At 30.7% G+C, this 26,974-nt stretch overlaps 1 protein-coding gene across 3 annotated transcripts in view; it reads right to left on the bottom strand.

The window, feature by feature from the left end:
- Gycbeta100B (guanylate cyclase soluble subunit beta-1-like) overlaps positions 1 to 26,974 on the bottom strand; it is a 98,198-nt gene that overhangs the window by 15,541 nt on the left and 55,683 nt on the right. For all 3 annotated transcript variants that reach the window (XR_001343311.2, XM_014422359.2, XM_014422360.2), the window contains exons 8-14: positions 24,342 to 24,476; positions 22,210 to 22,292; positions 13,629 to 13,799; positions 4,827 to 5,064; positions 3,756 to 3,893; positions 2,296 to 2,453; positions 673 to 813 (exon numbers count right to left, since the gene is read on the bottom strand). Coding sequence is in view for 2 of the 3 variants with exons in the window: in XM_014422359.2 (XP_014277845.1) it covers positions 673 to 813; positions 2,296 to 2,453; positions 3,756 to 3,893; positions 4,827 to 5,064; positions 13,629 to 13,799; positions 22,210 to 22,292; positions 24,342 to 24,476 (1,064 nt within the window). In the remaining variant the exon portion in view is untranslated. The remainder of the gene's footprint in view (positions 1 to 672; positions 814 to 2,295; positions 2,454 to 3,755; positions 3,894 to 4,826; positions 5,065 to 13,628; positions 13,800 to 22,209; positions 22,293 to 24,341; positions 24,477 to 26,974) is intronic.

The raw sequence follows: 26,974 nt of genomic DNA, 5'->3' as shown, positions 1-26,974 counted from the left end.
TGTTTAAACTATTCTCATAATACTTAAATAACAGTGGTCTAACAAATGGTTTAAATTATTTGATATAATTAACAAAGACGCTGGTATTGTAATCCTGAGATGAGGAAAGGACCCTGAAACGTAATATAAAAATGAGCAAAGAAAGACAACTAAAAGGAATAAAAATTTTCAAAAGTATTAATATATTACGATAAATAATGTTATTTTAATCCAATATGTATACAATATAAGTGGGTGTTGAAGTCAGAGCGGTGTAAGTGATTTTTTCATTTTAATCAACTGAAGTCACCAACTCAATTGTTGCCAAATCATTGCTTGTATAAAAATTATATTAAATATTACTCTAAATTGTATATAAATCTCAAAAATTGTATTTATAGGCTTGAAAAATACAGAAGTCATTTTTAAATATTTAAACAAAGCAAAAATACAATTTAGACAATTTTACTTCACAATTGTCTATTATCTAACCTCATAGAAATATTGATCTAGTTTTCTACACTACATTGGGAACGCATTTACCACAATACCTTCAGTGAAACCAACTCTCAAATATTTACATCTCGTATCTTGAATATTATTATAAAAATAAATTATTTAAAATTTTAAATAATTGTAATAATTATTTAGTGAATGATAAAAGTTTAATACTTACGGGACAAGGATACTCACATTACAATTCTTTCGAACATAGAAGGAGTTTTTCTTGACAAAAACCACACTTTCATGGGCTCTGATTTTCCTTTCATCATAACCGGGCCTCTGTAAGTGAACTGGAATTCGTCTGATTTGTTATCAGAATTCCGCAAAACACTGAAATATAGAGATCTATATTTAAAAAAAAATGAAAAAAGTAAACTAAATGAGTGACTCCTTAATATTTTGAAGTAAATAATATATTTTTGACTAGTTAACACATAGCAAAACTGTATTAGATTTCTATTGAATATTTTAATATTTACTTCTCCATTGAAATTTTATATTGAAAAATTACGCTCAAGGACAGTAGGTATCAGGGTTGTATATATCCATTCATAGCATATTTACATACTAAATAAAAATGAAAATATAGTAATATAGAAAATGTATACATAAAAGTTTAATGGAAGATTATTGATTGACCGTGTGTATAGATGAATAGAATATGGTCCGGGTGCGGTCAAAAAAACTCAAATAATAGATAATTATACTATTTTATTGAGCCAACGTTTCGCCCCACGTTGCAGGGCTTCGTCAGGGCTGTTTTGACGGCAGTCAAAAATAAAGTGACTTTATTTTATTTATAAAGTCACTTTATTTTTGACTGCCGTCAAAACAGCCCTGACGAAGCCCTGCAACGTGGGGCGAAACGTTGGCTCAATAAAATAGTATAATTATCTACTATTTGAGTTTTTTGACCGCACTCGGACCATATTCCATTCATAAATGTTTAATGTAAGAACAAAAAATCATGGACCACAGAGCAATGCATAATCGCCCAAACGTTTTAGTTGTTCACAAAAAAAAATTGCTGACGTCATTGATGTATTGACTAGGGCAGAAAATACTGAGTTTGCCTTTATATTAAAGTCTTTATATACCTAAAAAAAGTAATTAGAAATTTAATTAAGAAAGTTAAAGAAATTAATAAATTTATAGAAACTAATTATCGCGGAAATTTAAGTGGCACAAAATGCAGTACCGTTTTGATTCTTGCAGAATTGAAAGGCAACTTTTGAATAAGTAAAATAGATTACATTCCCAAGATTTAGCCCGGAAATAGACATCATATTCCTTTGAGAGAAATAAACAATAGTTAATAATAAAATAAAATCAATAATGTATAAGATAAATAATAAATTTATTATTTGTTACATTTGTTATTTAACTAATTCATTATGTTTTTTTTTATAGTAATCATATCTATTTCATATTGAATAGATTATGAAATTAAGAAGTTTTGTTCTTGACAAAAAACGTTTATCAGAGCTATTGTCGTTATTGCGCTTTAAAAATATTTTTGTATTTAACATTATCAAGTGTATTTCATTTAGTATTTAATATTTATTACAAAGATTTGTATTGTTAAAAGTATTCACAGGGTGATGAAATTGTTAACAGGAGGTGCTTTGTCCTGTTGCTCGAGAATAACTTGTGTAATAACTTTACACCACAACGTCTGTACTCACATCACGAGAAAAAAACTGATCTTTAATTCATGTACTCATTTCCGTTTTATGAGAGTAAACCTACATCTCAGATTTATTATACAGCTAGATACTAATAATAAAAAAAAAATATTATACTATCACTTACTTGTAAGTGTCCTCAGAGATGTTGATCTTGCCAGGGTAGCCTGTGGTCTCAGTACGAGAAGAGATGTTCACTGTGTTCCCGAAGAGACAATATCGAGGCATCATGTGGCCGATGACACCAGTGACCACTTCTCCACTGTGGATACCGATGGTCAGCCTCTGTATCAAAAATAGTTTCTTTAAGTGTTGAATGTTCATCCAGCACTAGGAGTAACCTTTGACTAGACTGAGGCGAAACCTGCCACGTGTGAAAGCCCTGGTGGAAGGAGGGCTTGTGCGCCAAACAAGCATTGATCCATTATAATACAAGAGGCCAAATCATCTCCCGGTGGAATGGAGTCTCTAATAGGATCTTATTGGTCCTTCATCAGCCAATCAGGTCAGATAATGCAATAGAGGATACCGCTGGATTGAGGTTACCATCAATACTATAGTCTACCCGTAATGATTCTTCCATGATAAACCCAACAAAACTCTGGTCACTAACAAATTTAACGCCATAAATATAATTATAATATATATTTTTCATCCCTGCACTGACCGTTTCTTTATATCAAGATGATTTTGTTTTTGTTTTAGTACACGTTCACTAAATTTAGATAATCTGTCATTCTGGTTAACAAAAACGGCTAAAAAAAGTTAAGAAAAATAATAATGCATGGATTTATATTTTATTTTAAGTCATTTTTTTAGTAGTAGGCATCTTCTATCCAAGAATAATTGACAACCACATAAACTAATCCTGGGGTGATGATAGCAGCGTGGTAACGCGCACGTCTGCCAACCCATAGATTGCGAGTTCGAGCCCGGCCCTACCCGGGATTTTTCAAGCAAAAAATTATGCAATACTCACTCACAATCCCCCCCCCCCCCGGGCATTTGTGAGGCCCGTTAGCCTATGGGTGGCACTAACAAAAATAGGCGTGGGAGTGACGAACCCACGCAATGAAAACGTCGTCATGAGACGTGTGATGTATTTCTTAAGTACATCGTGCGAGGCCTTGGACCTCCACGGTCTGTCGCACCAATGAAAAAAAAAATATTAGTTTAAGCAAACAATAAGAGTTTTAATATATCAAATTTCTACTTTATTATTTCTTTTTTTTTGTTTGTATATTCTTGGCCTTGGACCTCTATGGTCTGTCGCGCCAATAATAATAATAAACCAATCGCACATGCGTCACAGCTATTGCATGGATTCGACTACAAAACTTAACTTGTGATGGCAACAAAGTAAAACTGCTTTACAACAGTCAGGCGTGCGTCTGACAGTTTGTCCGTTACCTAAGAAGGGGTATTTACTTATTAATAAATGAGTTCGTGCATGCAAGTATCAAAACAAGTTTTATAATTTTGATGATTGAAGTTTATTTATAATTTTTTATTCTGTTTTTTTTTTTTATATAATATAATAATATTTTAAAAATATAATATATAATAATATTTAGGGTAACTACTTACAACGGGTTTGCCATCCATAGTACACTGCTTAGCAACGTCCATCATGTCCAGAGCGAGGCGGGCAATGCACCTAGCGTGCTCCTCACAAGGTTCTGGAAGACCGCTGACCGCCATATACTTGTCACCGACTGTCTCCACCTTGTCAGACGTTCAAAATACACCAATATATTGTATTATAACCAACATCAAATAGCTTTGTATTGGTTTAGTAAGAAAATTGGTGTTCGTGGTACTTGGAATGACATTCGTCAGGGGTTAGTTTTACATAAAACGCAGTGAAAGAATGAATAAGCTTTTTTAAACTCTTTCTTTATGAATTTAAAGAAGCAATAAAGCGAGATGAGATAATTTAACTTTCTGGAAGGACTCTTTTAATTGAGCTGGGTAATGCTTTTGAAGTGGAACCGAAATTTGAATATTTCGTCCCACTTTTACTTTTTCGGCACTGACCTGGGAGAAATTATATCAGAGAGACGAAGCTTCATCAGTTATTCTTAAAAGCAGAAGAGCTGGCAGTAAGAATAAATAAGTGGGTGAGGGAACTTCTTCTTCCTTGATAAAAAAGATTTTGTTTTCAACCTTAATAATTCCACGAAGAAATTAAAGTAGGAGTCTTGTTGACTCCGTACTCTAGACTCTTGAGGCAAGGGATTAGGTGAGTAGGCGAAGAATCTTTTGGTGAGAACTAACCTTTACCTTAGATGAACAATGAATAAAAGGAAAATAGATTACCCCATCCCGTACGAGACTCGTCCTTAAGCCATAGAATATAACTATGATATTACCAATATGTATAAGTATGAATATGTTCTACCAATTGATTCATCCTGCCAGTTATTTTTTTTATATGGGAGGATTATCCTATTCTAACCAGAGTTATAGATTATAAAATTCTCTCTCTTTTTTTTTTTATAGACCCTTTATTACTTGGAAAACTCTTGGCACGGTTAAAGACGCCGCGATGTTCTTTCCACTTTTTATTTCCCTATAAATATTTCATATTTTCAGTTTCTTGAACGCAATGAAGTATTCTAAAATAAATAAATATAATCCAACGTATGATAAACCTACCTTATAAATGTTCGGGTTCTTTGCAGGGTCAGTAAGGACATCGAATCCAGTGTAGACACTGTTGAGAAGATTAGCGATTTTCATTGCGCCTGAGGAATCTGTGTTAGCTGCACAGTAGTCACTAAAGCCGACGATGCCGGAGAAGAGCAGGGTTACGCAGTCGTACCTACGAGGATGTACGGTCCTATTGTTGCGTAGTTCGGTAGCCACCGAAACTGGAAGTACCGAGTACAAAAGCCTGAAAACGTCAGAAGGATTGGGTTAAAGAACGGGCATCAAATCCTATTCCAAGTCCTACCTATTTCAACTGTAAAATAAGATAAGTGAACCCTGTTTAAAAAAATAAATTCGAACAGAAAAAATCTTTAAAGGAAGAGTTGCATATCCTGATGGAAAGTAGTACTAAAAAAAAACCATGCACGTGACCTTATCAGTAAGAAAAACAGTATTATCCCCCCTTCTCCATCCACCCTATCGTACCTAGAGAGGTCACAGAAACTATCCTATGTATGGAATCTGTTAAAAAAAATGGAGAGAAACTTGGGATAACATTGAAGATATAGAAGCAAAAATATGTTGGTCCATTCACTTAACTATGAAAAACCGTTAGTCCTCGAGAACAAACACTAGAATTTTAGAAAATTCTTGGGTATGATGATATTATTATATTTTGAAACTACAAATTAATTCCTTATACTAATTTAGTTCCCATAACTTCCATACGCAGTTCTTGCCCTTTTAAGAGATTACAACAAATTGCCAATCACCCATTTAAGTTAAAATTTACATATTTGTAGAATGATACAAAAGCTAAAAACGTATTTGTATATAGAGCGAAAATACTCCTTAATCTTGCAAGAGTATTTAATCATTAATGTAAATGACAGTGATAATACGACTCCATACATATAATATATAATACTTACTTTTTAAATAAATAAAAAGGTTTAAAAAATTAGGGTTTTTTTGGGAAAGTTGAAAAACGTAGATTTCAAAAACATAAAAATTAAACTGGTTAACCTAATATGACATCTAGATACTGAGAATATGAATGAATAAAATAAAAAAAATTAAGATATGTATTGTACACTTAGTTTTCATTCGTACCGAAATGGTAGTTTTATATTTCGACAAAAGATATATATATTTGTATATATTGGACCCAGATATTTTATCATAAGATATTTGATAATAGTTATATTGGAATCCATATGCATTTTTAAATGTATACAAAAATCTGTATTGGAATCAATATTTTTTTAAATATTTATTTATTGCTATTTACAACTGTACATTATAATACATTTAGTAAATCTGATCTAAGTTAAATTGGAGTGTTACAGGCGTGTAGAGAAACTAACCATTGGAAGCACTCTAATGACATTTTACATTAGCTGGTCTCGTGGCCATCTTCTTTTAAGGCGCCTCGGAGCATTGTCAGGAATGGAAGAGGATGCAAGATTAGAAACTAGGGGGTTTGAGTGGTTAGAGAGTTTATAATGGAAGGAGTGATATCTGGTTCGGGCTAGATCGGTTACATAGGGAACATTAAGGTCTTTATGTATGATTTTATTTGTGACAAAGTAAGGAGCATTGAGGATTTTAGGAAGGATTTTGGATTGTAAAGATTGAATACGAGAGGAATTTGAAGGTTTAGTGGAGCCCCAAAGCTCAACTCCATATGTCCAGATTGGACTTATTACAGTCATGTAGATCAGTCTTTTGTAATGGGTTGGAAGTTTAGACCGTTTTTCTAGTAAGTGCTGTAATAGTCAAAATCGACGTGCAGTTTCCTGTCTTTTCAGTCTTGTGTGAGGATTCCAGGTTAATCGCTTGTCCAAATGTAGTCCAAGGTAGCGGATCTGTTCGACAGGGGTAAGAGTAACATCATTAAATGAAACTGTAGGGCAGTCAGTAGGTTTACGACGAAGGGTAAAGGTGATTTGATGGGATTTGTTGGAATTTATCTTAATCCTCCAATTACGACACCAATCTTCGAGGGCTGTGATATGGGATTGGAGATTTTTGGATACAATTAAGGAATCAATATTAATGTCAGTATTGTATTTTACATTAATATTGATATTAACATTGAAATTGGAATAAATACTAATATCAATATTAAAATCAATACTAATATCATAATTGTAATCTATACTTATATTGATCTTTGTATCGATATTAACATCGAAATTAGAATCAATAGAATATATGTATAATGGAATCCATTCTATATAAATATTGGAATTTATACAAATGTCGATATTGGGATCGATACTATTTTCCATATTGGATTCTATGCTAATATCTATATTCGAACCTGTACTAATGTCTAAATTGGGATACATAAAATAACAATAATTTTATATAAATTTTTTTCTGATTTTTTAATGTTATTAAATATTTTGTATTTTTACATTTTTTTTATTTATACATAGATATAAAAATATGTACGTATCAGGAGGAACTAAGAAAAAAATCGCAGCTGCTCAACTGTGATGATTTGCTAATAGAGAGCAATACACAGGGAATCAGTAGTGACTAATCGAAAAAATCCCCACCTTTTCCCCCTCTTCAACTCATGGAGTTGATAATACCCAGCGGTCTAATATAAATGATGATGTAGGATTCCCAGTGAGTACAGAATAGTGGTTTCCGCCATGCTCTGAAACTAGATCCTCTCAACAACCAGACCCTTCAAAAAATTCCTTCTTGTAAGAGAGATGGTTTCTCTACTCCGAACCAAAGCCCTTATTTTTAACAATATTTTTTAATTTCCTGCAGCTGGAGCTTGTTTTTATTAGTTTCTGGTGGTCAAATTTTAATATCGATATTTTAATATGTCGGGATAAACGATTGGATAAAAATATAGACATATTTATGAAAAATATCGATATTTTTTCCAATATCCTTTCTAAATAATCAAATTGTATTGTGATATAACATGAAGTGATATTTGTTATCACAACTGTGTTGACTTTAGTTTGTGTTCATTGCTAGATTGACATCAATCAATTCAGAGTGTAATGAATATAAATAGTATGACCCCTTACCCCTCATTGTCATTATAGGAAGAATATTTTGTACAATCTACATCTATCTATAACTATAGCACTACCCTTATTTGTTTAGTGCTGTAGCACTAGATTGCCAAGCATAACTTTAAACAAAAATCAACAGGATTGCCACATTGTGGGAGGTTATCCGAACGTAATCAATTCATAGGAGAATTGATTTCGTCATTTTATGAAACAACTTTGTTTGAAAAATATCAGATTAACTTTGTTTAAAATGAAATAAACAAATAAAATAATAATTCTGATTGTTAATATTTGAAAGTTGTAAATTTAATGTTTGAATTCAGATCGACTAAAAATTAAATATTCTTAATTTTATTTAAAATAATGAATTTCAATGTATCTGCACGTTATTTGGGGTAAACTAATTGCAATTTTATACGTTTAATAAATGGTACAATATAATTTTTTTTTAAATACATACGTGTATGTTCACGTTGATAATTGAAATGTAAACATAAAAATTAAGTTAATTAATTATTTATGGCTGAACTACCGTTATATTCAGGCTGAATGTCGATCAGAATTGATTAATGTAAATAAAATATTGACAATTAGAACAATTAAGATAAAATAATCAACTTCTTCATATTCCATTACTGGCAATCAATGCGGAAAAAAATTATCGTTTACTAATTGAGCAAATATTTTTCAGACAGTAAGAATATTGCGTAAAAAATAATTTCAGGTATTGATTCATTGTAAAAATCACATTGATTATTTATAGCATTCAAAAGTGGTAAATTGAAAATATTGTGTGGACGAACTAAGGATTTTTTTTTTCTGAGTCACTACGAAAACTCTCCTACGATGTTTTCTAGTCTATACAGCTACCTATTTTATTCAACAAGCTACTCAGCCATATTCAAGAGCTAATGTTAATCCTTTCACAAAACTTGGAATACTTTAAACATTTTTGGAATATTGGGAATCTTATTCTCAGGTTCTAGAGCAGCTGTAACTACATTGTAAATCACAGAAAGGAGGAAAAAAAAATAAACCTAACTACATTAAAAACTATATAAGAAATGTAAATTTGCAAAAAAAGCTTTTAAGCTGCAGAAGACTACTCAAAATTAAGAAAATCTAATCTATTGAACAAAAAACCTACGACATAAAGTGATAGTACAAGAGCCCAAAAAGAAAAAAAAGTCAGTTATTCCTCCCCAATTTTTGATTAATTTAATTAAAACTGTGTATAATTACTAGTCAAAATTGATGAGTCTGCCAAGTATACGTAGGGGGAATAATGAATGGCGGCTTTTTAAAAACGTTAAAAATAATTAATTTTTCATTCAGAGCTCTACATCTTTGAAACTATCAACAATAGAAATTTAAGAGAACATCATTTAAAGTAGAGTAAATTTGCTAAACTGTAAGCCCTTATAGAGCTATTTATGTTCAATAGTTGTCGAGATATAGCTTTTTAAAAAGCAATATTTCATAAAAATGTTGTACAGATCATACTGAAAGATCAGTAGTTAGTGAATTTATTTTGAAAAATCTATTTTTCCCTCAAATAAATTCATTTATAGTTGTTCGAACAATACGTTTCAGTTTTGTAAAACTTTATTTCAAAAACCATTTGACGTACAGATGTCTGTTAGCACTCAAATTAAAGCTAGTTTAATGGGCTATGAAGTAGTTTAATAAGTTTATCGTCGCAGGAGTAGTAGTTTTCATGATATTTGCTAAAATAAATTGATTTATAGTTGCTTGGAGAAATTTTCATTAGCCAAATTTATATTCCTAAGCGAATTTCATACTACTATTCCTACGAAGATAATTGTCATAAACTACTCAATAGTAAGTTAAATTTACCTTATTTTGAGGGCCGGCAGACATATGTGTGTCTAATGGATCTAGAGATATATTTTTTCAAAAATCAAACATTTTATACGAACAACTAGAAATTAACAGTTTGTGAATTGATTTTGTCGAATATCATAAAAACTACTACTCTTACAAAGATAAACGTTATGACATATTTTATAGTAAATTTAACTAGCCTTAATTGGAATGCTTAAAGACATCTGTACGTCCTATGGTTTTTGAAATAAAGTTTTACAAAACTCAAACTTATTGTCCGAACAACTATAAATCAATATATTTTAGGAAATATCATGAAAAATACTATTCCTACGAAGGTAAAAGTCATAAACTGCTTAATAGTACGTTACACTAGATTTATTTTGAGTGCTAATAGACATCTATACGTCACATAGTTCCTGAGATATAGATTTCTCAAAATAAATTAACTAACTACTAATCTTTCAGTACATTTTTAAGAAATGTTGCTTTTTAAAAAGCTATATCTCGAGAACTATTGGACGTTATTAGGGCTCATATTTCAGCAAATTTACTTTAAATAATATTCTTTTAGATTTTCTAGTGTTGTTGGTAGTTTTTAGATATAGAGCTCCGAATGAAAAATTAATGTTTTTTAAGGTTTTGAAACAGTCGCCATTTTTTATTCCCCCTACCTATACTTGGCAGACTCATCAGTTTTGACTAGTAATTATACTTAGTTTTCATTAAAGTAATAAAAAATTGGGGCGAAATAACTGCCTTTTTTCTTCCCGACTCTTGTACTATGAGTTGACTTATATGAGTTATGTAATGAAAGACAATAATCTTTATGGATACCATCATACTATGCGCCAATTACAATTATTTTTAATATTAAAATAATTATTATAAGCAGATTGGTATGGGTATTGGTATCAGATGGAGTGAACTAGTATGGCAAGTGGGCCAAGTGATTTTTTTTTTAAATTAAATTGTATCATTTTAAAAATGGTAAATTAAAAGTGGTTAATTTTTTTTTTCTCATTTTCCTTCTATATTATGGTCGTGCATTTATACATCTTACAGATTACATATTAACAGACAGCAATGTTTGCTTGAGAATATTCAGATCTTTATCATTGTTTGCTAATACCACTATATCATCGGCAAAAAAATGGACTAGAATTAATGGGTCTTAAGTTTGAAAGGTGAAAATTATAGAGTTTTCCTTCGCTCTTTTATCCACCACATTGATGGCGAGAATAAACAGCAATGGGCTAAGGAATCCATGACGGATCCCTAATTTTGTTTCAAATTCTTTAGAAAGGCTATTGACTATCCTAACAATATTTCTATGATAGTATATTATCTATATAGTATACTATCAGTATTGGGCCAAGATAATCAATATTACATTCTCCTAAGGCTCTGATAATGCTCATCCTTTCTTATCCTCTCAAATGTCTTTTCGAGATCAATGAAACATTTTGACAGTTCCTTGCCCTTTCCTAAACGGTCTCAGTAATCTGGCGTAAATATTAAGTCTTGAGTACTTTTTTGTCACTTAACTCAAATTGGTCTTCACTAATTTTCCCTTCAGTCTTCTCTCCAGAATTTGGAATGTTTCCTAGGTGTACTAAGAAATGCCTTTGTGATTTTTCATTTTATATTGCCCGCTATTTTTGAAAATAGGAGAAATTATGACAATTTTCCAGTTTTCTTTTGCCTCCACACTATGTTTGATAATTACTGCATCCTTTATTTTCCTTTGTCTCCTGTATGCTTCATAATTTCTAGCGTTATATCATAGTATCTCAGAGACTTGGGACTTTCCAAGTATTTCATTGGTTTTTCAAATTCATCCTTGCTTATACAGTCCTCTTCGTTTCACTGGACTTGGTCCGGAATTGTCTCTTTCCAACTGTCTCATTTAAATGAACTCACAATGATAGCGTAATAAATTATCTGATGTGGAAAATTTTAACTACTCCTAAACAATAATAAATAAAATAATGTGAAAACCTCTAGACTGAGGAGAGAAGATATATTGTGGATGTGAGGAAAACATGTTTCACAGTTGCAGTACTTCCAAGTACCTGGGAGGAGTTGTGACGGAGAACAATAATTTAGAAGTAGAAATTAAGGGCAGAATGGTAGCAGGAACCAGATATTTCTATGGGCTGAAAAAAGCTCTCCGATACAAAAGGCTTTCCAGAAAGCTTATCTTTTGTTGTACAAAACAATAATTAGGCCAGCGGTAATGTATGACCAGTGAGACATGGACTCTAACCAAGGAAAATAGAAGAGTTCTACTGGTTTGGGAGAGAAGAGTCCTGAGAAAGATCTTTCGTGCCGTTAAAGAGGAGCACAGGTTGAAAATCAGAAGCAATGACGAACTAAAAGAATTGTATGGAGAGCCTGATATCCTCTGTGCTATTAAGAAGAGCAGGCTAAGATGGTTGGGACATGTGGAAAGGATGGAGCCCTGCAGGCTACCTAAAAGGATACGAAATGGTGCACCAGGAGGAAAAAGGAAAAGGGGCAGACCCAGGCGTCGGAGGCTGGATGATTTGAGAGGGATGGGAATTGAAAATTGAAGGAGTATCGTTGGAGACCGCGAGGCATGGGGAAGAGGCCAAGGTCCTACAAGGACTGTAGCGCCCAACAGTGAGTGAAATAAATAATTAATACAATTAATTTGATAGTTATAAAATGTTCCATTTCAGTTCTGAAAATACTAGGATTAATTTTTCGACAAGTTAGCTATAAATATCAATATATTATTTTTAATTAATAATCATAATATTTGTTAGATAGTACATTGACAATAAATTCAACCGTTAAATATGCATATTATTGGTTTTTTGGTCTAAGAATTTATAAATTATTTTGATGATTTTTATTAAATTTTTTAAACACTTTTTCCCTAAATACATGTATCATTATCAAATATGTAGGAAATATATTTGAAAGTGACCACAAGCCAAAACTCGCATAAAATGATTATGTTACAACCTTAGAGGTTGCAAGAAACCAAATCCCGAAGAGAATAAAGTTGACAATGGACACTGAACATGAGCTCAATAAACAAAGACATTATCACAGATTAAAAGAATTATATGATAGAAATTTCGTTGACTAAAAATTAGATCCTGCATTAAGTAAGGATTAAACGAAATATGTGGTCAGAAGTAGTGACTGTGATTATTAGGAATTACATAAAATAGTCAACCAAAAAGAGATAAATCGAATGGAAAATTTAGGTGATTGCACAACGTGAAATTCACGTGACGCACCCGATAAATATAATTGAAGTAATAAAAGGCTCTTAAGTTGTTGCGGTGGGTGAGGAACGAGTCACTATAAAAATAGACGGCGCAGAAACAACGTATGAACGTCCGAGATTTGCAGCAAGAAGTATATGGGAGGATTGTGTCATTTAAGTCGATATTCGGTTTCGCTGGGCTATTGAGGGAAATTTCCATAGTATCAGCATTGAAGAAAGCAGTATTATTTTTTATTTATTAGTATAAATGTACAAATAAAAGATATATAAAGCTGATGCTAATATAAAGAGTACACTAAAGAAGAAGATGAGGATATTAATATAAATCTGATCATTTTGTTTATTCTTCTGTTTGTATATATTTTAAGAGTTTTTTTTTTCATTCATTTATTTATTTTATTTTATTTTAGTATGTATGAGATCATTCATCACTATTACCTATTGTCCACAACTGTGTGGCATATTGTAATATCTATCAATAAATAAAAATAAAAAAAGTAAATATAAATCAACCAATAAAATGAAATAATGTACTCGAGTCTCACTCATTGTCAGCATAATCGTCTCTCTAAGGGATAGTAGCCAAAAATTTAGTACTTTCACTAAACTCATGTCATTTTAATTTATTACAATTATAAAAAATTACGGTACCTGTCTGTTTTTTGTTTCTCCGCATCTAGATCCCTGTAGGTCTGCTGCAACTTGTCTGTGAGAATCTCCAAGTCGCGAGTTAGTTTGTAGTCGGCCTCGAACTGCTCAGACATCAAGACCAAATCCCTTGTTGAGTCATGCAGAGGTAAGTCGGAAATGTGGAGACCACGACTGAAAATTTATATCAATTAATTAGGAATACAAAAAATAAGATGTAGTAAATTTAAAATTTTTATTTTGATAAAAATTAAACTTTTTTCTCTATTATTGTTTGCAATTACGTATTGAATGGTGTTTCAGAAAAACTTTCCTGAAAAAAAATGAATATTTTCTATTCTGACAATAGATTAGAAACATATGCCGCATTATTAATGAAAAAAATTACTATATGTTTGATGAAGTTCATACGCCAAGCAAAGTGATCATATTTCGTATATATATTTCTTGCGAGAGCTTGGCGTGTTTAAAGAGTGTTTACATCCTTGTTCTGTTGCAAATCACATTATCCATGCTGCAGCAGTAGATTATCCAAAGTATTATGTGATTAAAAACAATATGATTTTTGTTTTGGTGCGGTCAGCAGAAAAAACATAAATAAACAAAAGAATTTTTTATTATGCATTATAGGCAGAGATTCCTGCTAAACTGAGTTTTCTGCTAAAAAATTGAGTTTAGTAGGAATCTCTGCCTATAACTTCCTGATGAAGACCTGAAAATTAGGTTGAAATATCAGCACAAATAGATAATTCTTATGTTTATTTGTGTTTTTTCCGTAGTGGAAAACAAGTTTTCATTTCGTGGGACAACTTCAGAAATAAAAAAAATCGGGGCAGGATTCCAACCGACGCCGCCGAAGCTACCAGCTGCCTAAGACCAGTGCTTTAATCACCTGAGCTACAGCCCGCCGAGTTTTTAATATCCCAACACCCACCTGATATCACACCAACATATAGTACAAGAGCTGGGAAGAAAAAAAGGCAATTATTTCACCCTAATTTTTGTTTACTTCAATGAAAACTATGTACAATTACTAGTCAAAACGAATGAGTCAGCCAAGTATTGGTAGGGGGAATGAAAAATGACGGGTGTTTCAAAACCTTAAAAAACATTAATTTTTCTTTCGGAGCTCTATATCTTAAAAACTACCAACAACACTAGAAAATCTAAAAGAACATTATTTAAAGAAGAGTAAATTTTCTTAAATATTAGCCCTAAAAGAACTATTTACATCCAATAGTTCTCGAGATATAGCTTTTTAAAAAGTAACAATTCATAAAAATGTACTGAAATATCTCAGGAACTATGTGACCTGTAGATGTCTATTAGCACTTAAATTAAAGCTAGTTTAACGTACTATAAAGTAGTTTATGACCTTTACCTTCGTAGGAATAGTACTTTTCATAATATGCCCTAAAATAAATTCATTTATAGTTGTTCGAACAATAAGTTTCAGTTTTGTGAAACTTTATTTCAGAAACCATAGGACGTACAGATGTCTGTCAGCACTCAAATTAAAGCTAGTTTAATTTTCTATAAAATTATTTATAACGTTTATCTTTGTAGGAGTAGTAGGTTTTATGACATTTGACAAAATAAATTCACAAACTGTTAATTTCTAGTTGTTCGTATAAAATGTTTTATTTTAGAGAAAATATATCTCTAGATCCATAAGACGCACATGTGTCTGCTAGTACTCAAAATAAATGAAATTTAACTGACTATAAATTAGTTTCTTCTTCTTATCTTCGTAGGGATAGTAGTTCTTATGATATTCACATATGAACATAAATTTGGTAAATGAAAATTTGCCGGAACAACTATAAATCAATTTCTTTTAGCAAATATCATGAAAACCACTTTATATCCCATTCAACTAGCTTTAATTTGAGTGCTAACAGATGTCTGAAAGTCAAATGGTTTTTGAGATATCGATTTTTCACTAACTACTGATTATTCTGTACAACATTTTTATGAAATATTGCTTTTTTAAAAGCTAAATTATGGCTTACAGTTTAGCAAATTTACTCTACTTTAAATAATGTTCTCTTAGATTTTCTACTGTTGTTGGTAGTTTTAAAAATATAGAGCTCTGAATGAAAAATTGATTATTTTTAACGTTTTTTTTTTTTTTTTATTCCCCCTACGTATACTTGGCAGAGTCATCAATTCTGACTAGTAATTACACATAGTTTTCATTAAATTAATAAAAAATTGGGGTGAAATTACTGATTTTTTTCTCCTCTTGGGCTCTTGTACTAATATGTTTGTTCAGAATGTAAAGTAACCTCCTAAATTTATTCATTTTATATTTTATATATATTATAACTTTTGCAATATTTTTTTTAATGATCGGAATCATGTTGAAATTTAATTTTGATTTTTACTAGGTAACAAAATAAAGTTGACTGTGTAGGCCATATTTTGGACCCCAAGTCTTAACATGGCATATTGATAATGATTTGGGTCAACGCTTAAAATTCCTCCTGAACTTCATTGTTAATTGATTTCATTATTTTATTTGGAAAGTAGATTGATTACTCTATCTTTAGGCAAAAGTATAGGCCAATTGATTAGATATTGAGTGGGCTACAGGTGTTCAGACCATAGATAGGTTATTTTTGGGCCACCTACCTTGCATGTCGGATTTTATATCATTTCATTTTATTTGTATTTATTTTTCTTTCTTCAAGCATTGTGTAAATAGTCTTTTTTTTCAATACAAAGCAGTAACGTAATATATAATTTTTATCTTAATATATGTTTAAAATTGTGGATTCATTTATTTATTTTTTGTGGACTTCATTTTTGTTAAATACCATATGCAACCCACAAATCTATTAATCACTAGCGCATTCTTTACCTGTCAGGAAGAAAGTCTTTACAGAAGCTCTCAATACAGGTAAAAACTATGGTATCTCATATCAAAGTCAGTATACATTTCTCAGTTTAGATAGATAAGTATCTGTATCAATGATTTTTTTTTTGATAAGATAATAGCATATTACCGATAGAAAGCAGACAGAGATACCTGGAGCAATAACATACTGTAAAATATGTGAGAGGTTGAGTGGGCCGAGATACGGCTTCAGAACATCAGTGGAACCCTTGCATGCTAGTAATGGAGGCGGGAGAAAACAAAACCAAGTCGAGATTGTCCTTTGTCTTAGGCAAAGTGTAAATGAGATTAGGACAGCGAGAGAGTGGCTCTAATGTCTTCTCAGCATCCATTTCTTTACTAGCTCTGTCCATTTGTTTTTGTTTTTTTTTATTTTGTTCTGCCTCACAAAAATTGTTCGTCTTCGAGACATGGGCAGCCTTCAGTAGAACAAGTGTAATTACTGTAATGTTTTACTATCGACAGCAGAACAGGAGTCGATAATTCAGTACAAGCGCTGCGATTGGAATGTTTCAAGGCCAGTAGTAATTTATAGGGATGTAATAACAGGAAGATCGTTACATGGGATAGGGTAGAGGCTGTCATCCCCTCTTATAGTTTCTGAACTTCGAAACCCCAAAATGTTCGGCACTTTGTGATTTGAGAACCAGCTTCAAACTTTTGTTGAACAAAACAAAAATGTTAAGGGACTAAATATTTATAGGAACTTATTTTATAAATTAAATATCTGTTTCATGGGAACTTCTTGAAAAAAAAAATACAAAACGTGATCTTTCTGAAACATAGAAACATCAAGCTCTGAAATATATTTTTTATTCTCATTCCAAAACTAAAACTTTGACCTTTAGAGGTGTTTAGGTAAAATATTCGACTTAAAAGCAAACACTATCACGCCATATTTAGTAATGGTGTGTGTTCCTATGTTTCACTTTTTAGTTAAAACTAACGTCCCAAATTGTGCTCTAAAATGATTGGGATATGAAACAATTTGAGATTTGATTTCGAAAATCGTAAAATATTTTCAAAAGCGGTTATTATAATCAAAATGTCTTATAAATGCTATTTGTAGAGGAGTTTTCCAAAACATTTTAAGGAAAAGGGATAATTTCAGGTACTCCCCAGACCTCCAGGGACGCGACGGTCGTGCGCGTTGGGGTGTGTCCAAGAGTGGAACATTGTGGGTTCGATTCCCATCCGGGGTAGTTAATATTTATTCCTCGGCGGTCCCTATAAATGAATCTTGATACTCCCAGCTAGGTTAGTACGTTGTGGACAGTTACAAAGTAGCCGCCAGGGGTTGGTAAAAAAGACCACTATGCCTACTTGTCGGGCTAGTTCCCATAACAGCTACCAATACCCCCCACACCTCCGGTAAGTTTCCTTTTCTAAATTAATAAATTTGTTCAAAGAGAAACCCTTATGAACTGATCCGTTCTACATTTTCTGAACACCTTCCAATCCCCTAGTGCTTTCGCAATCAAATTATGAAGATACCAAAGGAGCGAAATTAGACATACACTTTACTTCAAGACATAGGCGCCAGCACTTAGGAAATATTGGGAGAGGGGAGAGGTGAAGGTTAATGCGGCATAACGTTATTACAAGAAAGGTGTCATAGAACGCCATACATAAAAGAATAGCCAAGTCATCAATTTTTCTCATGACATAAATACTATACTGAGTCCTATAGTTTTGTAACATTTCATTGCTCCATCTAGCTAAAGGCTTTAGGAAGCACTAATAATTCTTGTATTTGCAATTTTTTGAAAAAAAAAAATTGTAATTTTAGCATTATTATTCTTGTCGTATAAAATGTTTATAAAATTGGGGTATCATTTTAAACAAATCATTAAATAGCGATGACTACATATTTCTGCTTAGGCATAGCAATAGAGGCTAACTTGTGAACATGCGTGATTGACATTTTTTTTAAATGTTTAGCAAATAACATATTATTCTCGACAACATTTTTTCAGAGGTAAACTGAAAAATTACCATATTTTTCGAATAATTGAGATCCCAGGAATCATGGTTTAAAATAATAAACTTACTTCAATAAAGTAATTTCTGTAAAAGCAAACACCCTTAAAACGTCATACACTTTTATTTATAAACTGGATATCGTTTCCATATTCATGTCGAACAGTTCGTTACTATTTTCACTCAATAAAACCATAATGAGGTGTAGATAGTTGACCGTAGATTAATGCTTGAAGAAGTTTGTCGGGGGGTGCGGACAGCAAAGAACTACATAAATAAACAAAACCATATTTATTTATTTTATGCCGATGTTTCGACCTGAGTTTCAGGTCTTCATCAGGGCTATAGAACAGAAGAGATAACAACAACATTTAGAGTAACATACAATTGAAAAGGAATAGTATACAAACAAATTTAGAATTATATAAAATATTGAATTCAATTAAATAAATAAATTTGTAGATTCCATTTATTTATTTTTTTTTTTTATTTTTTAGACACTACTTGCATATCTTATATTATAAATATCTTCTTACCTACATGATATTATATTTCATCTGTCACTGTTTTCAATTTACTACCATACGATTCCACAAATATCAATCAATTAAAATTTTGTACTATTCAATTATCAGTTATCATTTTTTATCATTTATGATTTAATTCAATATTTTATATAATTCTAAATTTGTTTGTATACTATTCCTTTTCAATTGTATGTTACTCTAAATGTTGTTGTTATCTCTTTTGTTCTATAGCCCAGATGAAGACCTGAAACTCAGGTCGAAACGTCGGCATAAAATAAATAAACATGGTTTTGTTTATTTATGTTGTTCTTTGCTGACCGCACCCCCCGACAAACTTCTTCAAGCAATAAAACCATACATTAAATGTAGTCAACAATTTTTAAACATTTATATAAATATTTTTCAAAAAAAAAAAAATGAATCATTATAATTCAGGTCGTTTTTCAATTTCAGGCGCCTTTAAAATATTGCTCGGTCTTAAATCTCCTCTTCCCGTTTTAAGCAAATATTTCTAAAGTTGTATAGGACCGTCACCCCCTGGGGGTCTTAATGGGGCGGGTACGGCTGGGAAGGATGGCCTTTATCATTATACATATAACTATTATTAATCATCTTATAAAAACATAATATTAACACAGTAAAATTCACATGGCTTAAATGTTAGTATTACTTTTTTATAATTCGAGTATAATCAAGAAAATGAGTGAGCAGCGCAATAATAAAGCATTTGCTACACTCTCCAAGGGCCCGGGTTCGAATTTGGCTGTAGTAGACAATTATTTCCTGTTTCACTGTAGCTCTCCGGGGTCCATCAAACCTCATCAAGTGGGTACCCTTAATTGGGTAAAAATCTGAGATCGATTCTAACCAAATCACCTCCTTGCACAGCCATTGTACTAGTAACAGTACTTCCTTACATAATACTGCAACCTTGACCCTTCATTGTAGTGGTATATATTTATTTTTTTTTAATCGAGAAAAAACTATAAAATATTTATAATTCAATCAAATTTACTCCATCTCGTTATCATGTATATGCTATTATACTATATAAGTATATACTATTATACTATATCAGAATGGAATATGGTCCGGGTGCGGTCAAAAAAACTCAAATAGTAGAAATATACTATTTTATTGAGCCAACGTTTCGCCCCACGTTGCGGGGCTTCGTCAGGGCTAAAAAAGATACAAACACTATAGTTACAAAAAGGAAAAAAAAAAAGAAAAAACATAAATGTAAAATAACAGGGGTATAAAATGTAAAAACGTAAGATATAATAAGAAAAATTAAAGGTTATAAATAGTAAATGAAAAGGGTAATAGTAACAGATAGATAAGAGAAGAAATATTAAAGAAAGTACAAATAGAGAGATGAAAAAAGAAAAAAAAAAATACAAATCAAATGATGAGACAGAATGCATACCTGTTTTGACGACAGTCAAAAACAAAGTGACCGTTGGTATTGGGAGGAGTGGGGACGGCAGTTATGCCACAATAACGAAAATAATTTGTAAAGTAAACATAGTAAAAAAATATTTAAATTAGGTGAACAATAAATGGTAATATACATAATAGGGGGAGAAGAAATATTAAAAAAACAGATAGAAAAACAAAGGAAAAGTAAAGTATAAAATAATGGGATACAATGTGTGTAAGTAATTAAGAAACAAAATATACCAAATGAGCGGGGATACAGAAAAGTGTAAAATATAATAGAAAATTAATAATAAAGTAATTAATATAAGTACACTTAAGAAGATAACACATGAATATAAATTAAAATATAGATACAAGAATATAAATGAAACAGGAAGGATAGTGAATATAAAAATTTTAAAAAAATAAATAAATAAAATAAAATTAAAAAAAAAAAAGTGAGAATTTAGAAAAACAAGAATAAAAGATATGAAGTAATTTTCCCCCATTCCGTGGGATGCCACGATATAAAATTCAACCCCTCCAAAGCCGGATTCGCACCAGCTTCGCTGCAGTTACTATGTTGCTAAGGTCATGCCTCAACTCCCTCGGCTAAGCGGTCTTAGGAACATCAAGATCTGAAATATCCTTTCCATCCTCTTCTTCTTCGTCCACCGGGTTATGAAGGGGTGTTGTGGCTCCAAGCCACGCCTGGTTGATACACGCTGCTAGCGGCAAATGTTTCGTTGAAATCCGTAAAATATTCAAAATCCCAATCAAACAATATTTTAGACTACAGTCATTTCATTCCAGCCACATCGAGCTAGGTCATTTCACTAACTTCATCAGGTTGTTGTTGTTGTTGTCTGGGGCTTAAGGGCGTAAAACCCTGAGGTCATCAACGCCCATGTTTCGACTTCATCAGGTTAATTCATATTAAAAGAAAGTAGTTGACCGTATGAAGTAGATTGTTGGTTACAATTTTTCTTTTTCTATTGTGATACCTTTATTGACCACCACCCGGACTATCCTCTTACAATTTATTAAGTTTAGAAAAAGTGTATTAAAGCTGATGGATTATTAAGTTATTGTCAAATCTACTCTATAATTGAGACAATTTACAATAAAAAGAGGTATAAACGTAATTTACTACCTTATTTTTACTTTAGGGTATTAATAATCTTTAAAAATATGGATTATTACTAAATGTATTGTCCTTGTTTAACTCAATAATGTTTATACAGCTATTGGTTACTGTAATCTATTTCCTATATTAAGTATTAAGTTGATAATATTAAGTTATTTGTTTACAGTTATCCCTTTCGAGATTCAGACTCGAAATTGTCTGTACAAGATATTTTTTTTCAAACTTTAGGCCGTTGCGGAATAAAAAAACTTGTATCTAATTGATTTAAAAAAAATTACTGTGGAGTAAGCAATAAAAATATATATATAGCTGTTTAATTAATGTTATCCAGAAAAAAATGGCAATTCACGTAATACAGCTTTGAGAAATACTCGGATATGTTGGAATTACATGCACGTTACTTTTAATAGCAGTGATTTCACAGGATTAGATAATAAGCAGTTAAATTTTAGAGCTAGTTTTCATGCAGGAAAAAAGCTTATGAGTATAAGACTGAATAATATAAAGACAGTATATTAATATAACCGACTTTGTCATGACTAATTTTTATAATTAATATTTATAATTTTTTTTTATTTTTAGGCTAAAAATAAATAAAAATAAGTTACTTACTTGATTAGATCATCGAGGTTAATAACACTGGGATAACACAGAAAACATAATAGATCATTTTCTGGGATATAGACCATCTGTCCCTGTAGAAAAAAAGTTTACTTGTTAGTTGTTTACTAAAAGTAAAATTATGAAGATGATAGTTAAAAAAATAGAATTGATGTGTAAAATATCAGTGATTTAAAAGCAAATAGTTTTGAACAAAGGTTTTAGTTGGTACCAATCTGCAAACAAAGACGGCGATATAAATAAAACGATAATAATCTTAGGATTAAAATTTGAATTTAAATTTTGTAAGGTGGGGTATGCTTAGACAAGAAAACACGGTGATGAGTGAAACTTATGTTTTTATTGTATGCCAGAAATTAATTTGCGTTTAAAAATATTTTTTTTCTTATCACTGTATTCTCATCTCTGATCTCACTCCCCAGCCAACTTATCTCTAAATTATAATGTTTAGCTAGGATAGACCAAAATAAGGATAAATTGTATTTCATATCACTATGTCCATTAAAAAAAAGGTTTAAAAATGCATAATTTCCCTAAACGATAGCACTTATAGAACATTTAAACTTTAGAAACCGAAAAGCATAAATTATATATTGTATAGCATGAAATAATAACTCAGTAAAATAATTTAATTGATTATAAAGTGATGTACTGTAATATATAATATATATATATTAGACCTCAGCAAACTTAGATCATAGAAATATTATTCAGTAAATGTTTACAATATCAGCTGATAAAACAAGTCAATAAATATAGTTGTATTATTAACATTTACAATTTTAACTTATGATATCCACGATACTAGTTGATTGCCAAAAGCCATGGTCTATAACTCTTCAGAATTATCTTATTATTAATAATATTATATAACAATAATATAAAAAATACACTAACAGGAAATTATAAAGAGGAATATGGCTTACAGCAGTGGTTTCCAACCTTCATAACTCATCCCTGAAATAATTATCTCTCCTCTAGTTTATTAACAATAAAATTTCATAAATACTTACCTGATATTTTATTTTTTTAATGGGCTGGTAAGTAATATACGATATCATATATAAAAATACAAAATATTTTTTTTATATTAATAATGATAATTTTAGGTATAAGAAAAATAAATATTAAAAAAAAAAAACATAAAATTTTAATGTTATGGTCGGGTCTGCCTTTTACTAAAAATTTTCTCAACACTGTTGACATGGAAGGCGACCCTGGTCTCAGATCTTTTTCCATGAATGAAAGAAACGGATAATTTCTCAGTAAAATAATAACTAAAGAAAAATTTGTTTCAGAAAAGTATGACGTTAGGAAAGGCAATAAACTTACAGGCATAGCATTGTTTGCTAATAAGTAGGAAAATATTTCTTTACTCCTGGCTAAAACGTAATGTTGTTTCGTTGCAGAAGATTCTGCTTTAATGGGCTTTTACAAGATGACTCAAAAACTATTTCTTACTCCTCAGAAGGCAAAAATAATTTTTTTAACCAGGAAACAATTTTTTATCCATTTGTATTGGGAAATGTAAAGATGCGAAATGAGAATTGCCTCTATACACTGGTAAAGTGATTATTATTAAGAATTTACTTTCATCTGCAGGACATGTTATATTAAAATTAGGGAAAAATGCAATTTTATATAATGAATTTGAGGCCCTTGCATTGATCTATTTAAAGCACTGAATTCTTGAAAAATACCTATTAAAGCATGTTTACGAGAAATTTATTGCAATAAAACATGTTTGCTTCACCTTTATATATTTGATAATCAGAAATATTCAAACTTGCCTAGTGTTTACTTTCCTTCACGGTGATCGACTAACCGATGTCGTTTCGCGTGGATCGTGGGTCGTGTGGGTTGATTTAAACCAGTCTTTTTCAAAACCCTTAGAGAGGCAATACATAACCGTCTTACTGGTTCATAGTTTTCAACTTGGATTCTATTTTATTTTTAAAATTATATTTTGATCGCTCCTCGTTGGAAACCACGAGCTTACTGTCATGATTGGGTTAGTTATGATGAGCACTAGAAGGGAGATCTCACGTGTTAGTGGCTTGTGTTTGAATTTATTATTTTAAAAAATGCGTTAAAAATAAATAAAGGAAGTTTAAGTTGATTACCTTCAGCCTGATGCTCAGCTCCTTGTTGGCCTTGTTAGCCTTGTCTATCATCACACCTTCTTTCGACTTCATCACGTAAACGGTGTTAATGTGGGATACGATGTTGTTGTAAGTCAAATCTAGGTGAGGCCGGATCTAATGTTAAAATAAAAAAAAATTATATATAATTTATAATCTTAACACTTACTTGAGATTGGTGAATTTTTTTAAAATAAATAATTTAATTTCTATCCATACTTGTATCCATTTACATATCTGAAAATATTGATTATACGGTGAATTTCAAAACAGATACAAGAAATTTAAACCAACACTATGCAGAGATATTAAGTAAAATTAATTTATGAATAATATAGGATAAATTTAATGTCGATAATTATAATTAGCCTTGATAGGAATTTTACTAATGAAATAAAGAGGAAAATTGACAAAAGTGTAGTTGTAATAAATAATTTCAAATGCTTGAACTGAGTGGAGGAAGGTTACAAGCATTGTTGTGATAAAGTTTTTAAGGAATAGTGTCTGTGATAAATGATTTCGATTTTGTTTTAAGTGAATATTGACTAATTAGGTAATTAAACATATGTGGGATATATATACTTATTAACAAACAAATATTTTTTACCTAATGTTTTTAATGTTTCATAGAAATTGATGTTTTGACTTGGGCAGAATAGCCTGCATGGAGTTTTTAAATTATACAATTTCAAAATTGTTTTAAGATTCCACCTGAGGATGGCCGGATCGGCCGAAACGTCGGACTTATAAGAAAAATAAAAGGTTTTGAGACTAAAATGGATAGAAATTAAATTATTTATTTAAAAAAAATATATATATAATTTTCTTTTAGAATCCTCGAATGACAAGTATACTCAACAAATTTACTACTATATTCAACTATAGCGTTAAAGGTACATGACATTTCTCTTAGGTACATGACATAACTTAAAAAAAAATTGAACATGAAGACTTTTGAAGGTTTCAAAAATGATTTGTTTTTTACAAAAGCCAACTCTAATAATTTAAAAATAAATAATTTATAGTATATATAATATATAGTATTTTTAAAAAATAATTAATTTATTATTAACACTCACAAATTTATATTAAGATATAAGTGATGTTAGTAAGTAGAAAAAGAGACAATTATTTATGTGAAAAAGTTTTAGGTTTAAAATATAAAAAGTTTTATATGACATGAGCAATTAGCCTGCAGAAATTTTTTTAAAGAATATGACATCAATATTTAAGGTTGTCATCAATGTTAAGATCTCATTGAAGATGGCCTGAGGGCCGAAACGTTGGAGAGTTTCTGAAAATAAATGTTGAGTATATTTGGATAAAATTTGTGTGTGTTAATAATAAAATAAACCACTCTCAAAGAATCATTGTAATAAATCATTAATCTAAAATAATTAATTTCTAGAACAACAAAAAAATTATAACTATATAATATTTATTTATATAATAATATTTATATTATTATATAAAAAACATATATCTTTGAAGTTGAAAAATATATTGAAAGGTTATATTTCACTGCTTGCCATTTTAAATGATATATACTTTCGATCTTCTCCAGTTCTTATTTATTTTTCTACAGGTAAGTAAACAAAATTATGTGTAAAAAAATATTTATTTGTTTAAATTTTTCAATTAATTAATTAGAAATAAAATTAATCGATTTTATGAAATTGTGGAAATGTTTTTTTGTTTTTTTTTAATGTTAAATTATAGATAATGAAGAAAAAGGTGGTATAAACGTCCATGGAAAAAACAGTATAAGAGGGTGAAAAAGATTCAGTTATATATTCTTTTTCATAAATAGATTCTGCTAATTTTTATAACAAATCTTTATGAAGAATAATTTATGTGTGCTAATATGTACAATTTCCCGTAGCTCTAAAGCCCAGCATGAACCATGGCACGTTGAGTTTTTGATCACGGGCCGCTGCCCTCTAGTTTCTCACGTTCAACAAGGCTCTGACATCTTTAGACGCTCCAGTTTAGTAAATATTGCCGTACAAAAGACTGCTTAGGATGTCCGAAGCAGCGGAGTCTTATGGTGGTATGGCTTTGTGTATTTAAATATTTTTTTTAAATTATCGGTTGATAGTGGAAAAGTGATTTTCAAAACGACACGAGAAAAAAAAAAGAATGGAAAAGTATGAGAACATTTATGATATTATATATAACTTTTAAACGATAGTACTCTTATGTAGAGATTAATATTGTAGGGAGAGGAGGGTGTAACAGAAGGATTTTAAAAGTTATTCCATTCGTATATGGGGAAGATAGAGGGGGTACGGTTAATGAAGGACACAAATAATTAATGACTTATTTATTAATGCCAATGTTTCGGCCACAATTTCAAGCCTTCTAGGACTAAGAACAAAAAAACGAAATAACAACTAATAAATAAAAGGATCTATAGAATGATTAAAAAGTAAATATATAACTAACATTATGGATACGTAAAAAAAGTTGACAGACAGAATAGTTTAAGTATTATAAAAAGATAAAGGCTCTCTGCGAAAATAATAATAAAATTAAGTAAGAGGAATAAATAAATAATAAAATCGATATGAAAATCTAGTTTGCAAATATATGTAATGAAAATAGTGGGAAATAAA

Source organism: Halyomorpha halys, unplaced genomic scaffold (assembly GCF_000696795.3).
Source record: "Halyomorpha halys isolate HHAL.00 unplaced genomic scaffold, Hhal_1.1 Scaffold367.1, whole genome shotgun sequence".
Taxonomy (NCBI): Eukaryota; Metazoa; Arthropoda; class Insecta; order Hemiptera; family Pentatomidae; genus Halyomorpha; species Halyomorpha halys.
Note: the sequence above shows the minus strand (reverse complement) of the source record. Positions and strands in the feature narration are given on the sequence as shown.